Source organism: Sceloporus undulatus, chromosome 10 (genome assembly GCF_019175285.1).
Source record: "Sceloporus undulatus isolate JIND9_A2432 ecotype Alabama chromosome 10, SceUnd_v1.1, whole genome shotgun sequence".
Classification (NCBI taxonomy): domain Eukaryota; kingdom Metazoa; phylum Chordata; class Lepidosauria; order Squamata; family Phrynosomatidae; genus Sceloporus; species Sceloporus undulatus.
Window position 1 is genome coordinate 14,932,938 of NC_056531.1, and position 27,511 is coordinate 14,960,448.

General features: G+C 45.9%; 2 protein-coding genes across 2 annotated transcripts in view; both read left to right on the forward strand.

Annotated features, from left to right (window-relative positions):
• Nucleotides 1-2,163: 2,163 nt before the first annotated feature.
• Nucleotides 2,164-18,853, forward strand: EWSR1 (EWS RNA binding protein 1). The gene is given in 18 exon segments (XM_042442049.1): nucleotides 2,164-2,323; nucleotides 2,699-2,750; nucleotides 4,012-4,138; nucleotides 4,407-4,424; nucleotides 6,443-6,629; nucleotides 6,779-6,943; nucleotides 7,073-7,284; nucleotides 7,894-7,946; nucleotides 7,948-8,084; nucleotides 12,127-12,164; nucleotides 12,802-12,834; nucleotides 13,751-13,869; nucleotides 14,044-14,173; nucleotides 15,210-15,332; nucleotides 15,426-15,600; nucleotides 15,918-16,015; nucleotides 18,015-18,267; nucleotides 18,356-18,853. Coding segments are annotated over 13 exon segments (1,452 nt in total). The 5' UTR covers nucleotides 2,164-2,323; nucleotides 2,699-2,750; nucleotides 4,012-4,138; nucleotides 4,407-4,424; nucleotides 6,443-6,629; nucleotides 6,779-6,902; the 3' UTR covers nucleotides 18,396-18,853.
• Nucleotides 18,854-20,637: 1,784 nt separating this feature from the next.
• The window catches only part of LOC121916602 (GAS2-like protein 1), a 13,334-nt gene continuing 6,460 nt past the window's right edge, over nucleotides 20,638-27,511 (forward strand). Inside the window, exon 1 of the mRNA XM_042441893.1 lies at nucleotides 20,638-20,673. Coding sequence (XP_042297827.1) covers nucleotides 20,638-20,673 — 36 coding nt within the window. The remainder of the gene's footprint in view (nucleotides 20,674-27,511) is intronic.

Genomic DNA, 27,511 nt, shown 5'->3' on the forward strand with positions numbered 1-27,511 from the left:
CTGGGTGGCTCCCCTTTTGCTTTCCGCAGGGCAGAACAAAAGGGTTCATTATCTTGGAAAACAGACCAGTTGCTCTTCTGTATTCCTGCAGGCCCCAGCTCTCTTTAACTTCTGTCTATCCTGCATGGCAGACAGAGCAGGGTTGCAAAAGGCTGGCCCTTTAGGATCCCTTCCAACTCTCAGGCAGCCTATTGTATTCTATAGCTTGTGTGTGTTGTATTCACCAATGCTGACTCCCAGAGTTATGCTGTCGATGTGTAGTGTAATATCATATTGACCATCGCAAGTGCACTGGCAGGAGCTACCACAGCCTCAGTAGAGCACTTCCTTCTCGAGAATCTCCTCGGCCTTTCACATGACTTTTAGTTTTAAGTTGACACTACAGTTGCCCTGGAGGAGCTTAAAAGGCCTCAGAGAGTGTCCTCCTAGGTAATCTCTGGGTCCTCCCAACCCTGCTCCCATATGCCATATCTCTTTCTAAAATATCTATGTCGAATCTCTATTATAATTTCCCATTCCTTCCTCCCAGATGGTATATCAACAATATCTCTCATATCTCACATCTATTCTTTATTCCAACCCGCTTCTCAAAGCGCATATATATATATATATATATACCCTATATATATACCCACACACACACACTTTATCTCTGTATCTATACACTCTATTTTCAACCCTGCTCCCAGCATGTATAGTGTCTGTTGTTGGTGTGTGCAGTGTGTGTGTGTGTGTTGTTCCATCCCTGCTCCCAGATGTGGCGCAATTGCATCTGGATTATGGGCAGAATAGCAGTGTCCGACCTCCTTTCGACTCATAATCTTAAACAGCCTTTTCAATCGAAACCTCCTTCCTGCCCTGGTCCCATCGCACAGTCTTGACTCAAGCAAGGAGGCTGGGCCGGACATCCAGACGTCCCAGCAGAAAGTGACCGATCCCTTCCATTATAAAAAGAGCGACGACGGGCAGGCAAGCAGAGTGGCACAAAATTCGGTATCGAAGGGTAGGCACACACAAGATTTGGCATCCATCAGGACCGTTGCTTGCTCTTCCAATTTATTTATTTCTCATGTATTCCTTATGGCAGAATGAGGGTTGGACTATATGTCCTTTGTAGTCCCTTCTGCACTCTAGGATCCTATGTATTCCTCTATTGCAGAAGGCCGGATTGGACTATATGGCTTAGTAATCCCTTCCGGACTCTAGGATCCTTTTCTTCTGCATGGCAAAAGGGGTTGGACTCTTAGGCCCTTAGTATTCCCCTTCCGTATATATATATATATATATATATATGTTGTATTATATTGTATTGTATATATATTACTTTTTTTTATTGTGGTATTTATACCCCGCTCTTCATCCTGAAGGGCTTTCAGAGCAGCTTGCAATTATTATTTTTAACCCGTTGTTTTTATTTATCATATTTATTATTCCAGGTAACAGTAATGTTTTCTACACCTACATAATATTATCAAAGGTTACAATAAGAAGAGTGTTAAATCGCCTGAGGCACTCTGTGGGGGGAGAATATAATGTTAATAATAATAATCATAATAATTATGGGTAACAGTAATGCTTAAAATATCTACATACTATCATTAAAGTTTGTTTTAAACCGCCTGAGGTTTCCCTAGCTCTGGGCCAGGGCAGTTAAAGTGGTCTCAAACAGGATTATGGCGGGTTACAAACCGCCAAAAAATACGTATTGAATACATATTAGGGTTAGGAAGGGGCGGTGCTTCCGCACCCCCCTAACCCTAAAACGGAGTCAATATGTACAATATGGTGGTGGCCGTTCCACACGGCCGCCACCATATTGACATAACAGATGCTCTGCGTCTGCACGTGGCGCACCGGAAGTGACGCCGCGAGTGCGCCCTTTGGCACTTGCGGCACCTCTTCCGGGGCCCCGAAGGAGTGCGATTTCCGCGCTCCTTCTCTGCAGCATCCGGGAGTTGCGCCGTTTAAAGGCTGCGGCTCCCAGACGCTGCAAGCGGCGTCGGCGCCAGACCGCCGCTTTTCGGCGGTCTATAACCCGCCTATGTCTGCATTTCTGGGCCTTTGTAAAGCCTCAGCCCTTTTTGTTTCATTCTGGCTTTTGTTAAGTGAGCTTTGCCTATTCTTTCAAGGCACACAGATCCTTGTAGAAGCGGTCCCTTCGAATACAAAGACCAGTGCTTCTGTGGTTTGAATCACAAGACAAGAGATTAAACAACAACAACTTACACTCTGTACTCACATTTAGATCCGTTCCTAACACCTGCTTCTCCTTTTTATCTCCTGCAGACTATAGCACCTACAGTCAGGCTGCAGCCCAGCAAAGGTAGGCCTCTTTTTCCTCCCCCGTAAATAAAACGTAGACCTAAGGTCACATAACACTTTTAATGCATCTAAATAAATGCCAGTATAGTTAGTTACGTTGGTTTTCATAACTGAAATACTGTACTGGTTGTGTAATGGGATCTGTAGCCTTGGGCTCACCTCTTGCACAAGAGTCCCATTAGCCTCCCGCTTACTAGTATTTGCTTGTGAAAAAGGTGGCTGAGCTAAAGCACTCTTGCACTGTATGTGCAAATGTTTCTTTACACCGATATAGTGCCTTGCTCTGCAATCGCTACAGTACGTTACAGGGACGTACAATGTGTCACAGGAGCATTTGTTTCTGTGCGCCTTCACACTTCTTGTATCCCTTCCACAGCTATGCTGCCTACGCGGCTCAGCCAGCTCAAGGGTATGCCCAGACCACTCAGGTAAGGTAACAATAATGACAGTAATTATTATTATTTTATGTGTATCCCGCCTATCTATATATATCATATAAAATAAATCTCATTATCCTCTCTCTCCCAAAACAGCATCATGATACACTTGTCCCTCCATATTTGCTAAGCTTACAAAGGCCTAGTAGAGTGTCCTCCCTAGGAATCTCTAGGTCCTCCAGGGCAACTCTGTGGCCAACGTCCAACAGACACTGACCATAAGACTGCAATGGAGGAGCTACAAAGGCCTAGTAGAATGTCCTCTCTAGGAATCTCTAGGTCTTTCAGTGCCACTTTTAGTTAAGGTTGACCATAGAGTTGTCCTGGAGAAGCTACAAAGGCCTAGTAGAGTGTCCTCTCTAGGAATCTCTAGGCCTTTCAGTGCAACCTTTAGTTAAAGTTGACCATAGAGTTGCGCTGGAGGTGCTAGATATTCCTATAGAGAACATATTAATCAAATCCATGAACAATCAAAGCTGCAAATATGGAGGGATGAGTGTAATTTCCCTTTGAATTCAGTGGGGCTTACTTTTCAGTGGATCCTATGGGATTACACACTGGGCCTGCTTCCCGGGAGCGATTATCCCTACACAGAGTAGGTAAGTCTCTGCATTTATTCAGAGGCTTCCGTCTTTCCCTGGAAAGAAAGGGGGAACATATATTTTTCTGATAGCATTACTCTTCCCCAGATGCTCTTTTTGCATCAAGGGGGCATCTATGGGGAGTGGGTCGAATTGCAAGGATAGCCAATGTAGTTAAAAGGTAGTAAGGATCCTTAGCGTGGGAAAGAGACTTCGAAGACCAAGTTACACGCTTCAAAGCAAGAAGGGAAGCAGAATGTGCCCTCTTACGTAACGAGAGCCGAGGTAATAGTAAATGGTTTGGACATGCCCTTTACATTTGCTGCTTGTAGCTGAGTAGTAGAACGAACGGCTTTGCTTCATTAACTTTTTTGTAGCGCGACAGCAGGGAAGTTGTCACAACACCTCGCGTCGCTGAGAGACACTAATCGGTATGCGGCGCACACATCATCGAAACAGTGTGTCGCAATTGTGCAAAGACTTAAGAGTACATGCTAAGCCTTGATAGCAAGCTGTAGGTTGCTTTCCCTCTTACATTCTGTTCTACCTGGAGTAGGGATTTCACAGTCACTCCCTGATTGTAGATAAGATAGATATGGTCATAGATATGATCTAGATACATCCAGTTCTTAGCTCCACGTGGGTGAAGTAAACCCTTTCTCTCCCCGCAGCAGGCCTACGGGCAGCAAAGCTATGGGACCTATGGGCAACCCACCGATGTCAACTACACCCAGGCACAGACCACTGCTACTTATGGGCAGACCGCCTACGCAGGCTCTTATGGGCAGCCTCCAGCCGGTGAGTGCACATTTACAACAACAACTTACTATACACAGAGCGAATTTATCCCCAGCCACTCTTGGGATTCTTTAAAACAACGTGAGCGGAAACAACAAGGCATACAGAGGGCTTCCCTTGAGCATTGAGAACCACTGTATAGATATCTAGGTTCGCACAGAGAATTGTTCTACTTACAGTCTAGTAATGTAGAGTTACTCCTGGGAAATGTTTTTCCTCTTCTCTGATGGTGTGCCTTCTGTACCTCTTTGCCTTGCGCTTTCCACAGTAGAAGGGACCAGCACAGGTTTGGACACACACATATGTATTGCATGGAAAAACGTCCTTCATTTCTGTCCAAAGTTACGCTGTTGACCCATTAGGTGTTTTTTTAAGTGTGGCCCTGAGGCTCCGTGTGGCCCTTGGCTTCTCTAGAGCCCCTCGACTGCCCCTTTTCTGTCCGGAAAACGGTGAATTCGATGCCCCGGAAGAACCCAGGAGGGGCAATATTTTAAGTGTCCAAAGAGGCAGTCCTCCCTCCACTGTTTTAACAACAGCAACAACAACAGCGCCACATTTTTAAGAACAAGAAGTGGCCTGATTTTGCCGACAGAGAGGCTTTGGGGGCATTCCTTGTGGTCCCTGAAGGGTCTCAAGGGGCAGTAAATTGGTTGCCCCTAGACCTGCTACAGTTGCCCACCAATGCGCAAAGGGCTATGTTTACATTCCCTAAAGGGTGAACAGCATGATTAGACCACATCCAGCTGTTTCGGCCTCCGTTTCTGCATGCTCCATGTCGTCATTGGTCCCACATCCGGACATCGTTCGACTTCAGTGTGGTTGTCAATGCGCCGTTGCTTATTTTGCTTTAGAGTTCAATTCGCCCTAACGCTTTACAGTTTAAGGAACACATCATATATCAGAAGTTCAGTCTTTTTAAGAACATGCTGAATTAAAGCGCATGGCAGTACATCATACTTGAAAGCATCGAACCATGCTCTTGCTATGTCTATCCTAGCTGCGGAGGTAGACATCAGATGCTTACGTTGGGTACTAATCATACATGGATGAACAAAGCACATAGGGCAGATCCAGCCAAAGGTACCAATGGCCCTCCGACCGTTGTGGGCCACAACTCCCATCATGCACTCTCAAGCCATGCTCGAAACCTTACACTTTAAGGAGCATGTGCTTAAAAACAAGCACAGTAGTACTGCGTTGCAGACCAGGGCCAGTCCTTTGCAGCAAGGATAGACATAGCAAGGGCATGGTTTGATGCTCTGGCTGGGCTTGATGGGGACGATGGGACCCCAAAACCAAACTTTGGCACCATTTTGCTGTCCGTTGTATTTAACCACCTTCACCCTGAGGAAACAGATGTGTGTAGTGACGAATGATTAGCATGTGTCTTTTTCCCTGTCAGGGAAGCAAGGCTGGGCATTTTTAGGATCTGTTCCCCGGTGTGTGCTTACAATGAGCCTCCCCACATGCTTAGTCCTATATAAAGTGCAGGGGCAGTAGGTAGATCAGCGCCATCTCAGTAGGATCCTAGAGTTGGAAGAGACCCCAAGGAGGGCCCTGATCCAGTCTGACCCCATTCTCCTGCCATGCAGGAACTCCCTATCAAAGCATCCCCGTTTTGACAGGTGGCCATCCAGCCTCTGTTCAAAGACCCCCAAAGAAGGAGATGTCAACACAATCTCTGTCAGAAAAGGTCTTACTCTCAGGAAGCTCATCCTAACTTTTAAGTGGAATCCCTTTCCCTCCAGTTTGCATCCATTGCTCCATTGGGTCCTATTCTCTGGAACAGCAGAAAACAAGCTTGCTCCATCCTCAGTATGACCTCCCTTCAAATACTTAAACAGGGCTCTCATATCCCCTCTTAACCTTCTCTACTCCAGGCTAAACATCCCCAGCTCCTACTCTAACACAGATGGATGGAAGACTTTCTACAAGTGTTTCCTCGTAGGGCTTCAGGGTTGCCAGACCCTTCATCATTTTAGTCCCCCTCCTTTGCACTATTACTTCCCTTGATCTAGACACTATAGTTTTATTGATGCAGGCTAAAATCGCATTGGCCTTGTTAGCTGCCGCATCACACTGTTGACTCATGTCCAACTTGTGGTCTACTTGGACTCCTAGATCCCTTTCACATGCATAAGTCTCCTTGAGCCAGGTGTCCCTCATCCTATATCTGTGCATTTCGTTTTTCCTTCCTTACATTTCTTCATGTTGATGTTCATTTTGTTAGCTTTGGCCCGGCTTTCTAAGCGATGGGGTGCGCAAGTGGGTCGGCTGCTCACTATAGGCTTTTCTTTGTTGTAGGTTACACCGCTCCGGCTGCCCCTCAGGCTTACAGCCAACCCACCCAAGGATACGGCACCACCGCCTACGACACGACCACCGCCACCGCCACCACGACCCAGGCGTCGTACGCAGCTCCCTCCACTTATGGCACCCAGCCAGCCTACCCGACCTACGGGCAGCAGCCGGCGACGACCGCCCCTGCAAGGTAACCCTACAATCATAGAGTTGGATACGCGGAGCTACTCTCCAAGACGAAACTTCTCCTGACAGTCGCGCATCACCTGAACCCGGTGCCTCCAACGAAGCAGGGGCTTTGTGCAAGATTAATCTTGGTTCTTGGCATTTTACTTTTAGACCTCAGGATGGTACCAAGCCTGCAGAGACCAACCAGGCCCAGTCCAGCACCACCGGCTATAGCCAACCCAGCCTAGGATACGGGCAGAGTAACTACAGCTACCAGGTCCCTGGAAGTTACCCCATGCAGCAAGTTACTGCGCCTCCTTCCTATCCTCCTACTAGGTACATTTACTGAGTACTTCCCTTTCTGTTTTAATGGGGAACGCTTGCAAGCAAATGTTGGTGCGTTAGATTCATGTGTATATTATGTATGTATATACAAATACAGGTATGTCTTTCCCTTCCCCACAGCTACTCCTCTTCGCAGCCGAGCAGCTACGACCAGAGCAGTTACTCTCAGCAGAGCAGCTACGGCCAGCAGAGTGGCTACGGCCAGCAGAGTGGCTATGGGCAACAAAGCAGCTACAGCCAGCAGCCCCCCACTAGCTACCCACCACCGACCGGATCCTACAGCCAGACCCCAAGCCAGTACAGCCAGCAGAGCAGCAGCTATGGGCAACCAAGTGAGTCCTTACAAGGGGTTTATGTGTGGCTACATATCTTGGATCACAACACTTTGCTTTTATTTGGAAATCTTTCAGATGAATAATATTGCAAGTGACTGTCCCCGCCGGCCACTCAAGATGGTCACTCACTGGTATATTGTGAGTGACCGCTTCCAGCGACTCTGAGTTTAATACTTGCACCTTCTTTAACTGTAGAGACAGATTTCTGACCAATTGTTCGTGTGGTTGTAAAGAAATGGGATCCTCTTGCTGGTATTTAGAGGATATGTGTGTAAAGAGGTCCTTGTAGCACCTTTGTGACTTAACTGAAAGGAGTTGGCAGTATTGAGGTTTTGTAAACTTAAAGCCCACTTTCTCAGACGCATTTGCAGATACGCTGCCAACTGCTCTCTTTCAGTTGGTCTCAAACATGCTGCAAGATCTTTTTACGTATTGACCGACACGGCTATATCTTTGAATATATATCTTTGGCCTTTATTTACTACAAGTTACCTCTGTAGGACCTTTATTTACCGTCAGTAGGGCCTCTGTAGGACTGCAGCGTAAGAGAGGGTTTCAAAGCCTGCTTACTCCTTCCCTAACGCTACTCCGTGGTCTGTTCCTCAGGCTCCTTCCGCCAGGACCACCCCAGCAGCATGGGCATCTATGGCCAGGACTCGGGGGGGCTTTACAGGACCAGGGGAAAGCCGGAGCTTGAGCGGCCCCGATAGCCGGGGCAGAGGACGAGGGGGATTCGACCGCGGAGGCGTGAACAGAGGAGGCCGGGGAGGCGGAGGAGGTGGTCGCGGTGGAATGGGGTAAGAGCAAACCCTTTTTCTCCTCTCACCTAATGTGATTTTTTTGCCCCCCGAATAGGGTATGCAGTGGAAAAGAAGGGCTGAAAGATGTAGTAGGCGCAAACCCACTTTCCCCATGGACTTAGGTCTTATTTGCAATCGCAAGTGCATGTTGAACCTCCGTGTAGTAAGTCCATGGGGCCGCCTGGTCGGGGGAAACGAACGCAGGACGCATTTAGTCTGTGCCTGGGTGGAGAAAGAGGGTCCCCAGGGCGTTTAAAAACATGGTGTAACTTTCAGCCCTTTTCCACAGCAGGCAGAGGAAACAGATCCTCTGCAGGTACTGTACAAGACAAAACTTGGGGTCGGACACACACACACAACACACTACTACTACTACTACTACTACTACCCTTCTTCCAAGGGGTTGCCCTCCTTTCCTCCCTGAAGGTATGTACGTTGGTGTCTGCTGTTACTTTGGGAAGGTCTTTACGTTTGCTCTGTGCATTAGCTCTGCAAGCCAGTGTCAGAGCCGAACAAGAGTGGTGTCCCTACTACTCCTTGTACCCCCACGGCTCTCAACTCTGGGCCTTGTGTACTACGCTCAGGTTTGGCAATAGATCAACTGTGCCAAGCGCAACCCTTTGCAACTCTTGAACACAGCTCCCCACCGGAGCTTTCGGGGCGCCCCAAATCGGTTTTGGCCATCTCAGCTGATGGCAGGACCTGGTTTGGGAAGTCCTACTCATCAGATACTAGTCCCAGGCGACAGGATTGACTGAGAAAGAGAGGTGCAGAAAGCAAGGGTGGTGTTTGTGTGTGTGTTCCACCCAGGTAGTAAATCCCACTATGCAGAGTGGTCCTTGGGTAATTTGTATATTTAAGAGGGTTGGAGTAAGAGGGGAAGAGGGAACCGCTGGCAATTCTTTCAGCTGTAGTTGCTCCTAGTAGTAGTCTCAATAAGCCCAAGGGCCACTCTTGCATAGTGACATTAAAACACGAATCCAGAACGGTTTGAGATCTTGGTTGCAGCCCAAAACTGTGTATTGATTATTTGTCACAATGTGGTCAGTTAACAACCAAAGCAGCCTTAACACAGGAAAGTAGTAACCCCTTTCGGAGTTGCATCCAGATGGAAAAGGGCTCCCTAGTTCTGTGTGTAAAGATTTCTTCACCTAGATGTGTTTTAAAGTAGACGGAGGCGAACGAAATGGTTATCGCCACATCATTTTTCTTCCTTATATGCAATCCAACATCCCCATCTTTTGGATATTGGGGTCTTGGTGTTCTCCAATTTTCATGCCCCAAATTGAAGGCTGAAAAATTTATGGGACTGGGGAAGGTTTGGGGGTTTGTGGGACAAAAAGGTGGCTCCTTGATGCCGCGCATCGGCTGCCATAAAGGGCCATGAATAGGGGATTTTGGACCACTTTGCCATGATGTTGCGATGCATTTCGGCGCCTCTCCCGCAGGTAAGAAGCCCCATGTTCTTAACGTGCCCTTTTTCATTGCCTCTATATATCTATATATCTATATTTTTTAACCTATATAAATATAAATAAATAATAACTATATATTTTCAACTGGTTGTTAAACGTGGAAAAAACTTTTTAACATGCTTTGTCGCATTTATATGCTACAGGTTACAAAGTGAGAGCCTTGTATACACACTTCAGTACTTAAAAAAAGTACCCGTACTCAGTACTCAGCCGGCAGCAATAATGAAAAGTGGGACTAGACACGGTGTCCATATGGAGAGGAACATAATAATAATAACAATAGTTATATATATATATATATATACATAATATACATAGAATATTCTTAATCAAATGTGTTCGATTGTGTAAAAAACGGAAACCACCTGTAACTGGGTAAACTGCGCATAAGTACTTGGTGTTTGGTAATAAAGGTAGCGGGGAGGTGTCATAACTTTACAATTGTGTAACATTTAAAAGGGTAAACATCTTGTTTAAAAAGGGATATATATGTGTGGTGTGTGTATATATACACACTTTTGGGGTAAAGGAAAGAAGCAAAGCTGCATGCAAACAGCTTGGAACTGTGTGTATATTGAGTTTTATTAGAATTAAAAGTGCAATACTTGCTAACTGGTGGAAAGTCTACTCCCTCCTTCCCCAATTTGTTCAGGTATCCTTTTCACAGCCCCCCCCCAAAATGTCATTTTTAAGTGACGCTATTAATTGGCTGCACTTCCACCCACAAATTATACGTTGCGTTAAAACCAGACGCGGGTTTTTGCGCGTTTATGTATATTTGCAAAGCTGCATTCTCAGGCCTTTGAAACCCGGTGTATCCTGTAAGCTCTCCTTCCACAGAGAAATGTTAAAGGAAAATAATCCCAGTAGCCACCTGAATGTATGGTCATCTGAACTGTGTCCTAGGGTTTCCTGTGTCCCCCCTTTTCTTTCCTATCGATTGATTGGTTGATTTTGAACTGTTAATGTTAAAGGATTCTCCACACAGGAGCTTGGCTTTCTCTCCCCTTACTTGCAAGAGAAAGGATGAGGGTGCAGCTTTACGTAGGCAAAACGAGGAGGGAGTAGACCAAAATACACTCGTCCCTCCAGATTTGCGAATTTGATTATTCACGGATTTGATTAATATCTAGGTCCTCCGGCACAACTCTAAGGTCAGCTTTAGCTAAAAGTTGAACTGAAAGACCTAGAGAAAATGCTCTACTAAGTATTTGTAGCTCCTCCTGTGCAATTCTATGGTCAACTTTAAAAGTTGCACCGAAAGACTTGGCGATTCCTAGAGAGGACCCACTACTAGGCCTTTGTAGCTCCTCCGGCACAACTCTATGGTCAACTTTAACTAAAAGTGGCACTCAAAGACCTAGAGGTTCCTACAGAGGACACTCTACTAGGCCTTCGTAGCTCCTTTGGAGAAGTTTTATGGTCAGTGTCTGTCGGTCGTTGGCCACAGAGGTGCCCTGGAGGAGCTAGAGATTCCTAGAGAAGGCACTACTAGGTCTTTGTTGCTCCTCCAGCCCAACTCTGTGGTCAGCTTTAACTAAAATTTTCACTGAATGACCTAGGGATTCCTAGAGAGGGGCACTCTACTAGGCCTTTGTAGGTCCTCTAGTGCAACTCTGTGGTCAAGTAATTAAAAGTAGCACTGAAGGACCTAGAGAGGACACTCTACTAGGCTCTTGTAGCTCCCTTGGCAAAGTTCTATGGTAAGTGTCTGTTGGCCGTTAGCCACAGAGTTGCCTTGGAGGACCTAGAGATTCCTAGAGAGGACATTCTACTAGATCTTTGTAGCTGCTCTATCCCAACTCTGTGGTCAATATTAACCAAAACTTGCAATGAAAGACCTAGGGATTACTAAAGAGGACACTCTACTAGGCCTTTGTAGCTCCTCCAGGGCAACTCTATGGTCAACTTTACCTAAAAGTCACACTGAAAGGCCTAGGGATTCCTAGAGAGGACACTTTACTAGGCCTTTGTAGCTCCTCCAGGGCAACTCTATGATCAGCTTTCACTAAAAGTTGTACTGAAAGGCCTAGGGATTCCTAGATAGGCATCTTTTCAGATACAGACATGCTGTTTCTTATTATTTGTGCTTTCCCCATATACACGGAGGTCTTGTGCCCCTAACGCTAGCGAATACAGAGGGACGAGTGTATTTTCAGGGGAGGGGTGTCTTTTAAATGTGTATATAATATGTGTATGGGAGGTTCCAACTTTTTCTTCCTTCTGGCCAAGTATTGCAGTTTTAATGCCTTAGTAGCGGGGTTGGTGGGTGGGTTGTGTGTCCATATCCCAAACCCCATGCGACCCGAGGTTCCCGTTGTGCGCAAAAAGGCGATACGAACGAGCCGCCCTCTGAAGAAAGAAAGGCCTAGTGACCGAGAGAAAAAGAGAGAGAGAGGAAAAGAGACAGAGAGAGACAGAGGCAGAGAGAGGAAAATGCGTGGTTTGGAATATGTTTTTAGCCAGCGCGCCCTCCTTCCCCGCGAGCCCCAGAGGCTCGGCGGCGGCGGTGCTGGCTTTATAAAAGGGAAAAAAGGCCTTCATTTCTTCGTTTATCCCCCCAGCAGCGCTGGAGAACGAGGTGGCTTCAATAAGCCTGGTGGTAAGTTTTTGAGCATTACGACGGGGTAGTGGTTTAACACAAAAGATAATGACATAAACGTATATGTAACATGCAGCTAGGGGAAGGTAAAGAAACAAACAGACCGACAACCCCGTAACGTTTGTCAAGCGGTGTTTAAAACAATGCCATATGTGCACGCCATGGGATTTTTCATAACGATACTGCCGGCAACGCCTTAGGGGTCTGTGAGGTTTTTGGTTTTTAAAACCTAATGGTTACGAAATGGAAAAGGTGGAGGAAAAAATAATAAACATAATAAAGGGTGTTTTGCAATACTTTTAATTTTGGGGGAAGGTAAACAAGCTTTGGTTTATGTAAACGTCGGTAAGCAAAGCACCGATTGGCCCCAAGGGATGCCCCTATAAGCCAAGTGTAAAACCCTGGTGATGGTTTTTGTAAAAGGGCTGCTAAAATAGCCAGCTGAGCAATGACACAAAAGGGTGTGTTGCGTTGCAAGCTTTCTTGCAATGCGGTCAGTTAAAAAAAAGCCACAAAAACACATGCCACAAAATGGCGGTTGTAAAATAGATAGCGGTGTGTGCTTGTCCCCAATGTCACATGCCAGGTGCTCACTAACGATGCCTTCTGTGGTTTCTTTCCCCCCCTCGAACGGCAGGACACCTGGACGAAGGGCCAGACCTTGACCTAGGTAATGTTTAAAAACCACTACTACTACTATAATAATCCACACCACAAGAACCTGTATCTATCTATGTGCCCTTTGTGCATTTATCTGTTTGCATTTTATCTTCCTGGGAGTCGTTAGTTCAGTCTTGCGCTGGATAACGATGATAAATGTAATGGTCAGTCTTTGAGGCCACCAGGCTGGTGTTGGTAGTAAGTGGGGCTTACTATCTCCGCTTGCCACTTAAGCTCAGGCCACAAAACTTCTTGCGCCGGCCTTCCTTAGCAGCCATCCCTTATTTATGTGGCGCGTTCGGTCCATGCTTTGAGTCCTCTGGCGCATATATCAATAGAGGAAGTTGTCGCGATCGGTGACGGCAGGGTGTCACTTTCAACTGGAGAAAGTGGAAACTATACTCATCCCTCCATATTTGCAGGTTTGGTTACTCAGGGATTTGATTAATACATTCCTCTCTTGAGAGATCTAGGTCCTCCAGCGCAACTCTGGTCAACCTTAACTAAAAGTGGCACTGAAAGACCTAGAGATTCCTAGAGAAGACACTACTAGACCTTTGTAGTCCTTCCAGCGCAACTGTATGGTCAGCTTTAAGTAAAAGTCCCACTAAAAGACCTAGAGATTCCTAGAGAGGACACTCTACTAGGCCTTTGTAGCTCTTTCAGCGCAACTCTATGATCAGTGTCTGTTGGACATTGATCACAGAGTTGCCCTGGAGGACCTAGAGATTCCTAGAGAGGTGTCCTCAGTGTTTTTGTTATTTCCAGTGTTTCCATATTCACGGGGGTCTTGTGCCCCTAACCCTGGCGAATATGGAAGGACAAGTGTATGCCTCTTAGGCGGGGGGTTGAACTAACCTTTCCATCCCTTCGCCAGAGCGATGTGACGAAATGCACACTTCTGATGCGCCTCCTTATCTCCGCAGGACCACCTCTAGACCTAGATGACGATGCCGACAGCAGCTCCGTCTACGTTCAGGGCTTGACCGACAACGTAACCCTGGAGGAGCTGACCGACTTTTTCAAGCAGTGTGGGGTTGTCAAGGTACATGTGGTAGTAGTAGTAGTAGTAGTAAAATGAAGTGGCATTTCTTTGGAGTTTGATGTACGCTTTGCTGGAACGTCTTTACTGAACATTGGGGGCTTCTGTCAGGAGCAAGGACAGGGTTTCCTTAAGAGTTTGGGATTGCATACTCCATACTCTTTTCTTACTACCTAGATGAATAAGAGGACCGGACAGCCCATGATCACCATTTACCTCGACAAGGACACCGGGAAGCCCAAGGGGGACGCCACCGTTTGCTACGATGACCCGCCAACGGCCAAAGCGGCTGTCGAATGGCTGGATGGTGAGTGGGACGAAATAGCACAATATACACTGGAACCACCACCTTCTGACCCAGTGGTCACTGGGAGAGACTCAAGAGTCCAGGAAATTTAACATCCATTTGCAAAACTGAAAATAACTAGAAAACTCAAGTAGTGGGGTCCCAGTCCATGGGCTCCCTTCTTTAGAATTCCCCTGTTGCGGCTGTAATGGGGTATACTGAAACCCATTGCGGTTATGCAAGCCCTACTAACACAGCTTCTTCCCTTGTCTCTTTTATACATTGCCTCAGTCTTTCCGTGTTCCTTTTTACTTCCCTTTAGTTCCGCAGTTTGCTTTCCATTAGTATCCCTAGAGAGTAATTACCTCCAACCTGACCTTTTCCCATATTACTGATTAGTCTTCTGTTAATAGGTTTAATCCTATAAGTTCCTTGTTTGTTTTTGTTTTTTTTTACAATATAACAGACCCAGGGACCGTTCTTTATCCATAAGCCGCTCTGGTAGCCTTTTGGCTGAAGAGCGGGGTATTATTATTATTACTATTATATAACTAAATAATTATTTAATTATATTAAATTATTATATTAATTATTATATATATTAATATCGTTGTCTTTCATATTTCCTCTGTATTTTGGGATGGCATTTTATTCAGCACATTTAGTAAACAAATACATTTCCGGTTTCATCTCATGTTTTATCTTCAGCGTTTATTCAGTTTTGGTGTGTTACCTGTTTCCAGTATACTGTACTTTTAATTTTGGGGCATCTCCTTTACGTACGACGTCTACTCACATAGTTGACATGTAGTAGTATGGGCAAATATTCCCCTATAATACTCTATGGGCAAGTATTCCCTTATAATACTCTATGGGCAAGTATTCCCCTATGATTCTTTATGGGCAAATATTCCCCTATGATTCTTTATGGGCAAGTAATCCCCTATAATACTCTATGAGCAAGTATTCTCCTATGACTCTTTATGGGGAAGTATAGGGGCTTGGACTGGGTGGCCCTTGGGGTCTCTTCCAGCTCTTCTGTGACTATGCATTTCAGGGAAGGACTTCCAAGGAAGCAAACTCAAAGTCTCTCTCCCTCGGAAGAAGATGCCACTGAACAGCATGCGCGGAGGACTGCCACCCCGGGAGCCACGTGGCATGCCGCCCCCTCTCCGTGGAGGTAACCTTAGAGATTTAGGGTCTCCTATATAGTGGACCTACCCAGTTGTAGCCTCCGTCGGACGTACTAATAGGCTGCTCCTTCTCCTTCCAGGTCCAGGGGGACCTGGCGGCCCTGGCGGTCCCATGGGGCGCATGGGGGGCCGTGGTGGAGACCGTGGCGGCGGTGGCGGTGGCTTCGCCCCAAGAGGACCACGGGGCTCCAGGGGAAACCCTTCCGGAGGAGGAAACGTCCAGCATAGAGCGGGGGACTGGCAGTGCCCCAACCCGTAAGACCTTGCGCTTTCGTGCATCGTTGTCCTTGTGCATGAGTGGTCAGACACACTAATACCCCAGCGTCACAAACCAGTCATTCATTTAAACATAATCCTCTGTGGCGGGTTTTTTGGTATGTGCCATTTCTAATTTCTCTTTACCAAGAATGTGGCTTGGTGTGCGCGCATCAAGTATCCTTCCCATCTACTTGGTAGTGTTCCAGAGGAATATAGAGGCATCTATTTTGGAGCAGGGCAAGGGAGGCTTTTACCATCTTTGCATGTCCAGCCACACTTTCACACCTGATGCATTGACGTTTGATGCTCCCCAGGGGATGTGGCAACCAGAACTTCGCATGGAGGACAGAGTGCAACCAATGCAAGGCTCCCAAACCCGAGGGCTTCCTCCCGCCGCCCTTCCCGCCTCCAGGTACGTCCCCGGTCTTCGGCGAGCCTTAGGGGTCCGGGGTTCCCCCCGAATTCCTTGACACTGACCTCTGCTTATGTAATGTCCACAAGGTCCCGGATTCTTGCTCGGAAAGCCGCTGCCACTTAGAGGGCTCATATACGGGACAAATGGTGGTAAGGGAAATTTGCACAGGTGGTATGTCTTTTCCTTCGTTTGTGTATATGACGCATCCACAGGAGAGAGAGTATGGGGGGGTCAGTAACCTGAAGCGCTGCCCGTGGCGTTGCGCAGGTGACCGGATGCCTAGGGGTATCCTTGTATCATCCTATGAGGAAGGGGGGGGACCTACACTACTCATGGCCCACACCAATTGAAGGTTTGTCCCAGGTGGCACTCAAAACCTGGGAAACTTGGCATAATAGAAACATTTCTAGTGCCAGCCTTGGCTCTGGCCGACCATAATAACGCCCCTCTCTCATATGCTTCCATTGGGCTGAGAGTATGTACAATAATACCTTTTGCCACAGGTGCCTGGGGAGGTCTCTGGGTTGCACTGAAAGGCCTAGAGATTCCTAGAGAGGACACTCTACTAGGCCTTTGCCGCTCCTCCAATACAGTTCTATGGTCAGTGTCTGTCGGACGTTGGCCACAGAGTTGCCTTGGAGGACCTAGAGGTTCCTAGAGAGGACACTCCACTAGGCCTTTGTAGCTCCTCCAGCGCAACTCTATGGCTTTGCTTTGGTTGAAGAGATGGGACGAGGTTTAAGTCCCAGGGTTGCATTATTCCAGGGTCTGGGCTGCTCTGGATTAAGAGGCGTCCGGCCATAATTGCCTGGTAGCAAATAGTCCGATCTTGACCGATTTCCCCTCTCCAGCCCTTTTGTGCCAGTTGTTGGCTATGGGAACAAATCAAACCCCCCATAAAAGAGCCCAGGACAGGTTACCTTTCTGCAAAATCATGTGTCTTCGGTGGCTTTAAACCTCTCTGGAAGGCCATTTCATGCTTCCTTATGGGTCAGGCAGGAGGCAGCTGCGCACCAAACTACATTTGGGCTTTCAAACCTAATTTGTAGACCACCTCCCCCTTTACCACTTAGTTCGGTGATTCCCAAACTGTGACCCTCTAGCTATTTCGGACTTTGGCCCCCCAGAAGGACCTGGCGCTGACCAATGTTGGCTGGGGCCTCTGGGAAAGTCCAAAACACTTGGAGGACTAAGGTTTAGTCCAGCGATGTCCAAACTCTGGCCCTCCAGGTGTTTTGTACTCCAACTCCCAGAAGCCTCAGCCACCTTGGCCAATGATCTGGGATGCTCGGAGCTGAAGTCCAAAACAACTGGACAGTGATGTCCAAACTCTGGTCCTACAGGTGTTTTGGACTTCAGCTCCCAGAAGCCTCTGCCAATAGTTTAGGATTCTGGGAGCCGAAGTCCTGAAACGCCTGAAGAGTTTGGACATTGTTGTTTCGGTCAGTCTGGCGTCACAACTTGAACTGGTTGCATAGGTCCCAAAGAACCATAGAGTTGGAAGAGATGCGGGAACCCTCAACGCCTTTGGGGTTTGTGCGCTGGGGAGCACACCCCATTCTTAGTAATGGGGGCGTTACGCCGAATGAGATGTAGCGTGAGAACGAGCGCATAGAGCGCACTTTTGGAAGGAACAGTTGAGGTGCTAGACCTAAAAGTGAGGATGGGGACATGTTACAATGTTGGCTGCAGGGGGGACTTGCCAAAAAGCATGAGGACCCATCGGAGGCAGGATGTCCTTGGTATGCGCGCGCATTAGTGTGTGTGTTGTTTTGCTCGCAGCTTTGTCCGCAGCCGCTGCTTCCATCGCACAAGGAAGGAGCCGGCGCCATGTTTCTCAAATGTGGCAGGGTGCCGCGCGGCTCAGACCGTTGCACTGTTTCCGCATCCCGCTGCCTGCGCTTGTGGGGCAGGTCCCCGCAGCTCGCCTGCCGTCACCTCACGCAGGTTTGTGGCCCATTACCCGAACAAGCGGCGCATTGTCTTTCTGCTGCAGGTGGAGACCGCGGCAGGGGCGGCCCCGGAGGCATGCGTGGAGGGCGAGGAGGACTCATGGACCGCGGGGGACCCGGGGGGATGTTCCGCGGTGGACGCGGCGGAGACAGAGGTGGTTTCCGGGGAGGACGCGGCATGGACAGAGGTGGCTTCGGAGGTGGCCGTCGCGGCGGACCCGGGGGGCCACCCGGACCTTTGATGGAGCAGATGGGAGGACGCGGTGGACGGCGTGGCGGACTGGGGAAAATCGACAAGTATGGCTGACGACGCGGGGGTTGATCCGTCGTATGGGGTTAAACCCCTTCCTCTGTTGTAATCCTCTTCTCCTTTATTCCTTTCCAGGGGAGAGCACCGCCAAGATCGCAGAGACCGGCCCTACTAAGCGCGGAACGCCGCCGAACCGCAACACCGCCGCCGTCAAGACTGCATTTACTACCAGATTTATTTTTTAAACCAGAATTTAAAAGAACGTTTTAAATTTATAATTCCATATTTAATAATGTTGGACCCGCAACATTACGAGGATCCCCTCATCTGTATGACTTTTAGTATTTTTCACCGTTTTTCGCGGAGAGGAGGCATTAAAGTCGGAAGTTAAATGGTAGTTTGCCGAGTTGTTGTTCTTTTTTATTATTATTGTTATTACTTTCTGTCGTTCCTTTTTGAAAATGTTCGTTGGGCCGAGAAAAACCCCATGTGTTGTGAGCATGCCGAGTTTATTAAAGATCTGTGCAGAAAGACCTGGAGGGCAGGAAGGCTCCCTGTAACAAGCGCCGCCACCGTTGATGGTTGTGATGTTTCTTTTTAAAAAAATAAAACTTCCCGGTGTTTATAAACTCAGCACTTGCTTTGTAATGTATTCAGTTTATTTTAGTTTATTATGTATGTATTTATTTTATTTTTATAATTTATTCATTCATTTATTTTATCATTTTTAATTTATTTAATTTATTATGTATTTAGTTCATTTATTTATTTTATAATTTATTTATTCATTTATTTTTATTTTTAATTTAATTTATTCATTATTTATTAATTTATTTTAAATTACATTTATTTATTTTATTATGTATCTATTTTATTATTTAATTTTTAATTATTTATTCATTATTATTATGCTTTAATATAGTGTAGTAGATTTGCACTCATTCATTTATTTTATTATTTTTAATTTAATTCAATTCATTTTATTATGTGTTTATTTTAAATTAAATTTATTTTATTTTATTGTGTGTTTATATATTTTAAAAATTAAATTTAATTAAATTTATTAATTTTATTAATTTTATTATTTGTTCATTTATTTTAAATTCATTTTTAAAAATTTTTATTTTATCTATTTTAATTAATTGATTTTTATTTATATTTTAAATGTAATCAATTTTTTATTATTTTAAATTTAATTCAATTTATTCATTTTATTTATTTTATGTATTTAATTATCATTTTTAATTTAATTCAATTTTTTAGTAACAAAAAATTTGTTTTTAAATGTTTTGTAATTTATACTATTTCCGTATTGGAAATAAGGGATGTTGCTGGGGGCCTCATTGGGGTGAAGCAGGCTTGAGCGTTGCTTTTGGGGGGGGACCACTAGAGGGCAGCGTAGTCTTTGCAGCACAGTATTTAACTCTCCAAATGTTTAAATCAGGGGTAGGCAACATTTTTGAGCCGGGGGCCGGGTTGCTGTCCCTCAGGCGACTGGGGGGGCCGAAGCTGGGGGTGGTGATCTTCGACCTCTGGGGCGGGGCACATGCCAGGGGTGGAGCTTCTAGAGCGGCTCTCTGGGGGTGGGGCACATTGCTGGGGGTGGAGCTTCCACCCTCCGGGGCGGGGTGTGTGCTGGGGTGGTGGCGCTTCCACCCTCCAGGGTGGAGCTTCCACCCTCGGGGCCAGGCCTCCCCATTTTTTGCTGGTCCCTGACGGGGCCTAGGCCCCGCGAGACCAGCAAAAAAGCGTGGGGGGGTCCTGGCAGTGCTGGAGGACCCCCTGGAGGGCCCCAGTGACGGCACCGGGCCTTCCAGAGGCCCCCAGCCGCCATGGGAGCCCGCCTGGAGGGCCCCAGAGACGGCAGCGGGCCCCGCAGAGACCCCTGCCGCCCTGGCAACCCTGCAGGGCCCCAGAGACGGCAGCTGGCCCCAGAGAGGTTTTTTGGGTGAAAAAATGGCGGCGCCCATAGCCCCAGAGGTTGCCGACCCCTGGTTTAAATTATAGCTTGGCATCCAATTGGCGGATTTGGCTTTTGCGGATTCAATTAGTATGTCCTCTAGGAATCTCTAGGTCCTCCGGAACAATTCTGCTGGAACTTGACCATAGAGTTGTGCTGGAGGACCTAGAGATAAGCCTTCTCTAGGCATTTGTAGGTCCTCCTGGTCAACATTTGACATAGATATTGACCATAGAGTTGCACTGGGAGATGTAGAGAGAACTCTAGGCATTTGTAGGTCATCCTGCGCAACTCTATGATCAACGTCTTCCCAGAACAAATTTGCACCAAAGGATCGTGTGGCAAAGGTTAAGGCCTCGGTGCCTCTGGCTTCCCAGTAACTTAATCCGGTTTGGTGCGGGTTGTTTTCCCGGCGGTCGATGGGATGTGACACAGTTCTTACTACAGCAAGTAAACCATGCCAGGCGGACACCCGCAACCGGACTCAAATCAGGTACGAATTGTTCTGCCTCCGAGGAAGAAATGTAGGGCCCTTGGTGTTCGGTCCCAGAGTCCAAAACCCACAGAGGAGGTGCAAGTCCCATTAGATACAATGGGATGTTATTCATTATCCCAAGTGCACAAGTCCCATATACAATAGGATATAGTTTATTATTTATTATTATTTATTTATATACAATGGGATACTATTAATTATTATGAATAACTAAATGCACAGATGCGCAAGTCCCATTATATACAAATGGGATATTGTTTATGATCTATTATTAATAATTATTTATATACAATGGGATTTTATTTATTAATTATTTATTTATATACAATTTATTCGAATAATAATAAATTTTATTTCTATTTCTTCCGTCTCCCATTGTATTGAAGCGAATAATATAAAATGGGATATTATTTATTTACAATTTATTTATATACCTGTACAGTGGGATATTATTTATTATTTATATACAATTTATCCATATACAATGGGATATCTATTTATTATTTACAATTTATTTATATACAATGGGATATTTATTAATTTTTATTTATATACAATTTATACACAATGGGATATTAATTTATTATTTACAATTTATATACCATGGGATATTATTTACAATTTATACACAATGGGATATTATTTATTAATTATTTATTTACATACAATTTATCTACAATGGGATATTATTTATTTTATATAAAATTTATGTACAATGGGATATTATTTATTATTATTATTATGGAAAATTATAACTGGATATTAGGGGGAAAACAACAACAAACAGGGCTGAGGTTGTGGTTCTCTTGAAAAACGCATCTCAGGAGGAGGAAACGTCTGATTCATGTTTGCTAGTCATAGCAACCTCTTCCTCCGACCCTTTCCTTGGCTTTGGATTCTTCCAAAATCAACAGTGAGATCATGACTGAGAGGCTCAGAAATCCTCGCCAGAGGAATGAGATCATTTGCAGAGTCATGGCTGCAAGTTGGCGTTTAAAGCTCTGCCGTGCAGGGATACATAGAATGCTAGAGTTAGAAAGGAACTGAAAAGCCATGCAGGAATACATAGAATGCTACAGTTGGAAGGGACTACTAAGGGCCATAGAGTCCAACCCTTCGCCTTCCATGCAGGAATACATAGGACCCTAGAGTCGGAAGGGACTACTAAGGGTCCTATAGTCCAACCCTCCTGCCATGCAGGAATACATAAGATCCCAGAGTCAGAAGGGACTGCTAAGGGTCCTATAGTCCCAAATTTTGCCATGCAGGAATACAGAGAATCAAAGCCGCTCCTTGTGACAGAAGGGCCCACCCAGCCTCCGTTGCAAAACCCCCACAAATTTCCTGCACAACCAGTTTGACCGGACAAAAGGAACATGGGGCCATGAGGGCGAAGTCCACTGTTAGTTATGGCGGCGTGCCTTCAGGTCTTTTCAAAATGGCGGCGACCCTGTCGCAAGGATTTTTTCTTGATGGTTTTGCTGTTGCCTTCCTCCAAGAAGAAGGTCACAATATTCCAGATGAGGAATATCCAGAGCAGAATAGAGTGGCCCTATTACCTTCCTCGATCTGGACACTATACTGCTGTTGATGCAGCCTAGAATCACATTGGCCTTTTTTGCTGCAGTATCGCACTGTTGGCTCATGCTCAAAGTAGGTCTTCCTGCAACAGATGTTGCTGCTGCTTCGGGAAGATATTTATCTTACCTTCCCTTTTGCATCTCTCATTACAGGTTGTGCTGAATTATTTAAAGGCCTGCGCGAGGCGAAAGAAAAAGAGGTATAGAAGCGCCATGAATTATTTAGTGTTTATTTTAGCTGGGAGGAGAACGGCATTTCCGTCTGCGAATGCGTGAGTAGGCAAATACATCTTTATTTATTTTACTATTTGTGGGTTTATTCCCTCGTTTTTTCTCCAAGTGGAAGGGAGAAATTAAAACAATTCCCTTATTCTCTGTATTCCTGCATGGCAGAAAGGAAGGTTCACATCCACATCTCAGATTACTTTTTAACGTATATTCCACGCCATCACATTAGCGCAGGGATTGCACCGGGGCTTTAATCTGGAGGCAGCCATTTTGTTTTAGCCTATTATCCGAAAGAAATCCTATTAGAGGAAAACTAATCAGGGTGTTCCTTACGTTCTCTCTTTGGCGGAAGGGGATTTTGGGTTTTCTGGGTCAACAAAGGGACGCGAGAAAGGAAATATCATACCTATATTTAAATAATGTCAATTATTATAGGGAATCCTGGGATTTGTAGTTTTTGGCTGGTGCCTCAACGAACTACACTCATCCCTCCTTACTTGCGGGTTTGATATTTGCGGATTTGATTAATATGTCCTCTCTAGGAATACCAAGGTCCTCTGGTGCAACTCTATGGTCAACTTTAACTAAAGGTTGCACTGAAAGACCTAGAGATTCCTAGAGAGGACCCTCTACTAGGCCTTTGTAGCTCCTCCAGGGCAACTCTGTGGTCATCTTTAACTAAAAGTCACACTGAAAGACCTAGAGAGGACACTCTGCTAGGCCTTTGTAGCTCCTCCATTGCAACTCTATGGTCAACCTTTACTAAATGTGGCACTGAAAGAGAGGACGGAATAGAATCACAGAATCAGCACAGAATAAGTAAAGAGACAGCAGAGGAACACCTTGGAATTCTTAGGTCCTTCAGTGCAACTCCTATGGCTTGTACGTCCAAGCAGGATGTTTACTATAGAGTTGCACTGGGGACCTACAGATGGGCCTAGATTTTCCTTTATTGGGACTCCTTACTACTTATATTAGGGACCCTGTGTATTGTTTCCGTCTTCATAGGTTTTCTTTCTCTTCCTTAGGTAGGTAAGTAAATTATTGACTGGTCTCCCCTCCTCTGCTGGTCTCTCCCCTCCAAATGCCTATCCGGGGCCAATCCTGCTTATCTTCCCAAGTCATGTGGGAATTTGGTTGGTGGGTTTGGTGACTATATATTGTGTCTGTATATAATTGTGTGTGTGTGTCTATCTATCTATCTATCTATCTGACACACACACCAACACACACACAATAGACATACACATAATGGTGGGACCCATTATTTTTTTGTAGGTTTCCCTTAGTTCCAGGGGACTCAGAGGTGGTTTGGTGTGGGTTTGTGGTGTGGTGTTGGGGTGGTGGGGGTTTGGTGGCCATTTTTCCTTCCTTCCCTTCCTCTGTTTTAACTAGGGCTGGATGGGAATTTGGCCATTCAAAATCATCCCAGGCCCCTGTGTTTTAGCGAAGCGCCACCAAGCCATGCTTCCGCCCCTGTGGCTTTCCCTCATGCACGCTTGGCAAAGCACTTTTGGGGTTGTCCAGCGCCCTCTTTCGCATGCGTTGTTTCCTTTTTAGGGTTTGCTCATAGCATAGAGGCGAATCCCCTCCCCCGGTCCCTCCAATCCAATCCCATCCTCCATTCCTCCTCCCCTATTCCTCCCCCTCCCGTCCCCTTCCCCCCCTCCTCCTCCTGCCTCCCTTCTTCCCGGTGGGTGTTGTTTGGGAGACCGTGGGCTTCTCCTCTCCCCTCCTCCTCCTCTTGGCAGGCCTCAAAATGAATGTGCCTTAGGATAATATATTGCTGTCTTGTATCCTTAGCTTCCGACTCCTCCCCAGCTCCGCGCTCCTTGTTTCCGTAGGCTTTGTGCAAGTGGAAACCCGGCCGTTTGCGAGTGTGCTTCCCCGTCACCAGCAAACACCCCTTCCATCTCTCCCTCCCTTCGAGACAAACTGGGTGGTACCCTTTTTGCTTTCCGAGGCCAGTAAAAAGGGTTTCATTATCTTTGGAAAACAGACGTTGCTCTCTGTATTCCTGCAGGCAGCCTCTTTAACTTCTGTACTTCCTGCATGGCAGAAGAGCGGGGTTGCAAAGGCTGGCCCTTTAGAGATCCTCCCTTCCACTCTAGGCCGTAGTATTCTATGCTTTGTGTGTGGTTGTATCATCACAATGCTGCTCCCGGCAGATGTGCTTGTATGTGTGTGTGTGTATAATTATATGACCATAGAGTTGGCACTGGAGGAAGCTACACAAGGGCCCTGTAGAGCATCCTCTCTAGGAATTATCTCAGGCCTTCAATGCCACTTTTAGTTTTAAGTTGACCATAAGTTGCCCTGGAGGAGCTATAACAAGGCCTAGAGAGAGTGTCCTCTCTAGGAACTCCTGGGTCCTCCAACCCTGCTCCCATATGCATATTCTCTTATAAATATCTATGTCTGATAGCTTTATAATTTCCTTCCCATCCCTGCCACAGATGGTATATGCTAACATATCTCCTATCTATACCACACTATCATTTCCAACCCCCAACCCCGCGCTCCAAATGCGCATAATATATATATATATATACAATAATATATACACACACACACACACACACATTTATCTCTGTAAGCTATACCTTTTCACTTAATTTTCAAATTTTCAACCACTGCTCCCAGATGTATAGGTGTCTGGTGTGTGTGTGTTTGTGTTGGTGTGTGTGTGTGTGTTGTTCCATCCCTGCTCCCTCAGATGTGGCTGCATTGCATCTGGATAATGGGCAGAATAGTAGCAGTGTCTGACCGACCTCCTTTGACCCATAACTAAAAGTAATTCTAATAAACGAACCTTTTAAAACTCCAAACCTCCTCCCTCCTGCCCTGGTTCCCTCGCTAAGTCCCTTGACTCAAGGCAAGGAGGCTGGCCGGACATCCAGACGTCCCACAGAAAGTGACCGATCCTTCCATGATAAAAGAGCAGGACGATGGGGGCCAAGGCAGATTTGGCACAAAATTGTGTATCAGAGGGGAGCACAACAAGATTTGGCATCCATCAGGACGGTTGCTTGCCTTCCAGATTTATTTATTCTATGTATTCCCTGTATGGCAGAATGAGGGTTGGAACTATATGTCCTTTAGTAGTCCCTTCTGACTCTAGGATCCTATGTATTCTCCTATTCTATGGCAGAAGGAGGATTGGACTATATGGCCCTTAGTAATCCCTTCCGACTCTAGGATCCTATATCCTGCATGGCAAAAGGAGGGTTGGACGCTATGGCCCTTAGTAGTCCCCTTCCCCCGACTCTAGGATCCTTGTATTTTCCTGCATGGCAGAAGGAGGGTTGGACTATATGGCCCTTAGTAGTCCCTTCCGACTCTAGGGTCCTATGTATTCCTACTGGGAGAAGGGGGTTGGACTCTCTGGCCCTTAGTAGTCCCTTCAACGTTAGGATCCTATGTATTCCCGCATGGCAAAAGGAGCTTGGACTAGAGAGAGGGCCCTTAGTAATCCTTCCGACTCTAGGGTCCTATGTATTCCTGCGGGAGGAGAGGAGGGTTGGAACTAATGACCCTATAATCCCTTCCGATCTAGGGTCCCTATGGTATTCTCTGCATGCGGAAAGGGAGGGTCGGACTCTGTGGCTCTTAGGAGTCCCTTACGGCTCCAGGGTCCTATGTATTCCTGGCATGGCAGGAGAGGAGGTTGCTCTTGGCCTTAATAGCGTGGCCGCTGTCCGATTCTTCCTTGTTGTGAGGTATTCCGCATGGCGAAGGAGGTGGGACTTCTATGGCCTAGTGTAGTCCCATCTTTATTAGTTCTATGTCTTGCCTGCTGGGCAGAAGGAGGGGTTGGATCTATGGGCCCTTGAATCCCTTCCATCTTTAGTAGTCTATGGGTTGATTCCTACATGGCGAGGAGGTTGGACTTAGGGGCCCTTAGAAGTCCCTGTCCATCTTATTCTTCTATGTATCCGGGCATGGCAGAAGAGGGTTGGACCATGAGCCCTTAGTGTCCTTCCACACTTGGACCTATTATTTCTGCATGGCGTTTGTTGGGTTATCCTTTCTAACTCTAGATTCTTTTTCATGGGGAAGGAAGGGGCAGGAAGGAAGGAAGAAAGAAGAAAGAAAAGAGCAGGCAATGCTTTCAGGACTCCTAGGAAGAAAGAAAGGGTTTCGGGGGCAAATCTGGAAGGCGATTGCCTCTGCCATGGCAGGATCTAGAAACTAGAGTCAGTGGGGCTCCTGCGGCAGATGTTATAAGCGCTGGATGGCTAAAAGAGGGTCCAAACAGTACGCGCTTCGCGGCTGTGCGGGGCCCCTTCGTTTCGGGCGCGGACTTGCGCCAGACGCCACAAATGGGCGCGCCGTCTCCGCCGAGCAAGCCAGGAGCACCAATTATTTGCGCCTGTTTTACGCAGCGTCGTCGAGGTTTTGCTAATTGGTCCGGCATTATAATTTAATTTCTTCGGATGCCAGGGATGCTGGGAGTCGCTGGCGAGATGGATTGCAAGTTTAGGACAAGACTGGCCCAATAAGGAATATAATAATAATATAAATAATAATAATAAATATATTCCTATATTCTCTGGGAAGTGGGGCAATATCCCCTATTATTCTCTATGGGCAAATATTTTCAATGATTCTCTATGGGCAAGTATCCTATTATTCTCTATGGACAGGAATTATCATATTATCTCTAAGGGACAATAAAGTAAAATAATAATATAATAATAATATAATGTATTTGTATTGATTTATGTAGATTTTTATTTAACTTATTTAGTATACAATAAAGGCTATCAGAGTGTTACTTTTTTTTAGAATTTCCCTGCCATCATCACTCATCATATCTCATATTAGTATTATAGTATATTAATATTATTTTATTATGTATTATATTCTCTAGGGCAAGTATTCTATTAATATATAATAATATATAATAATAATAATATTATTATATGGCCACTTCAGCTATTACGGCTCTCATCAGAGGCAGCTTCATTTTTTTTTTATAAGGTAATAATATTATATATTTATTAATAATCAATAATATTATATTA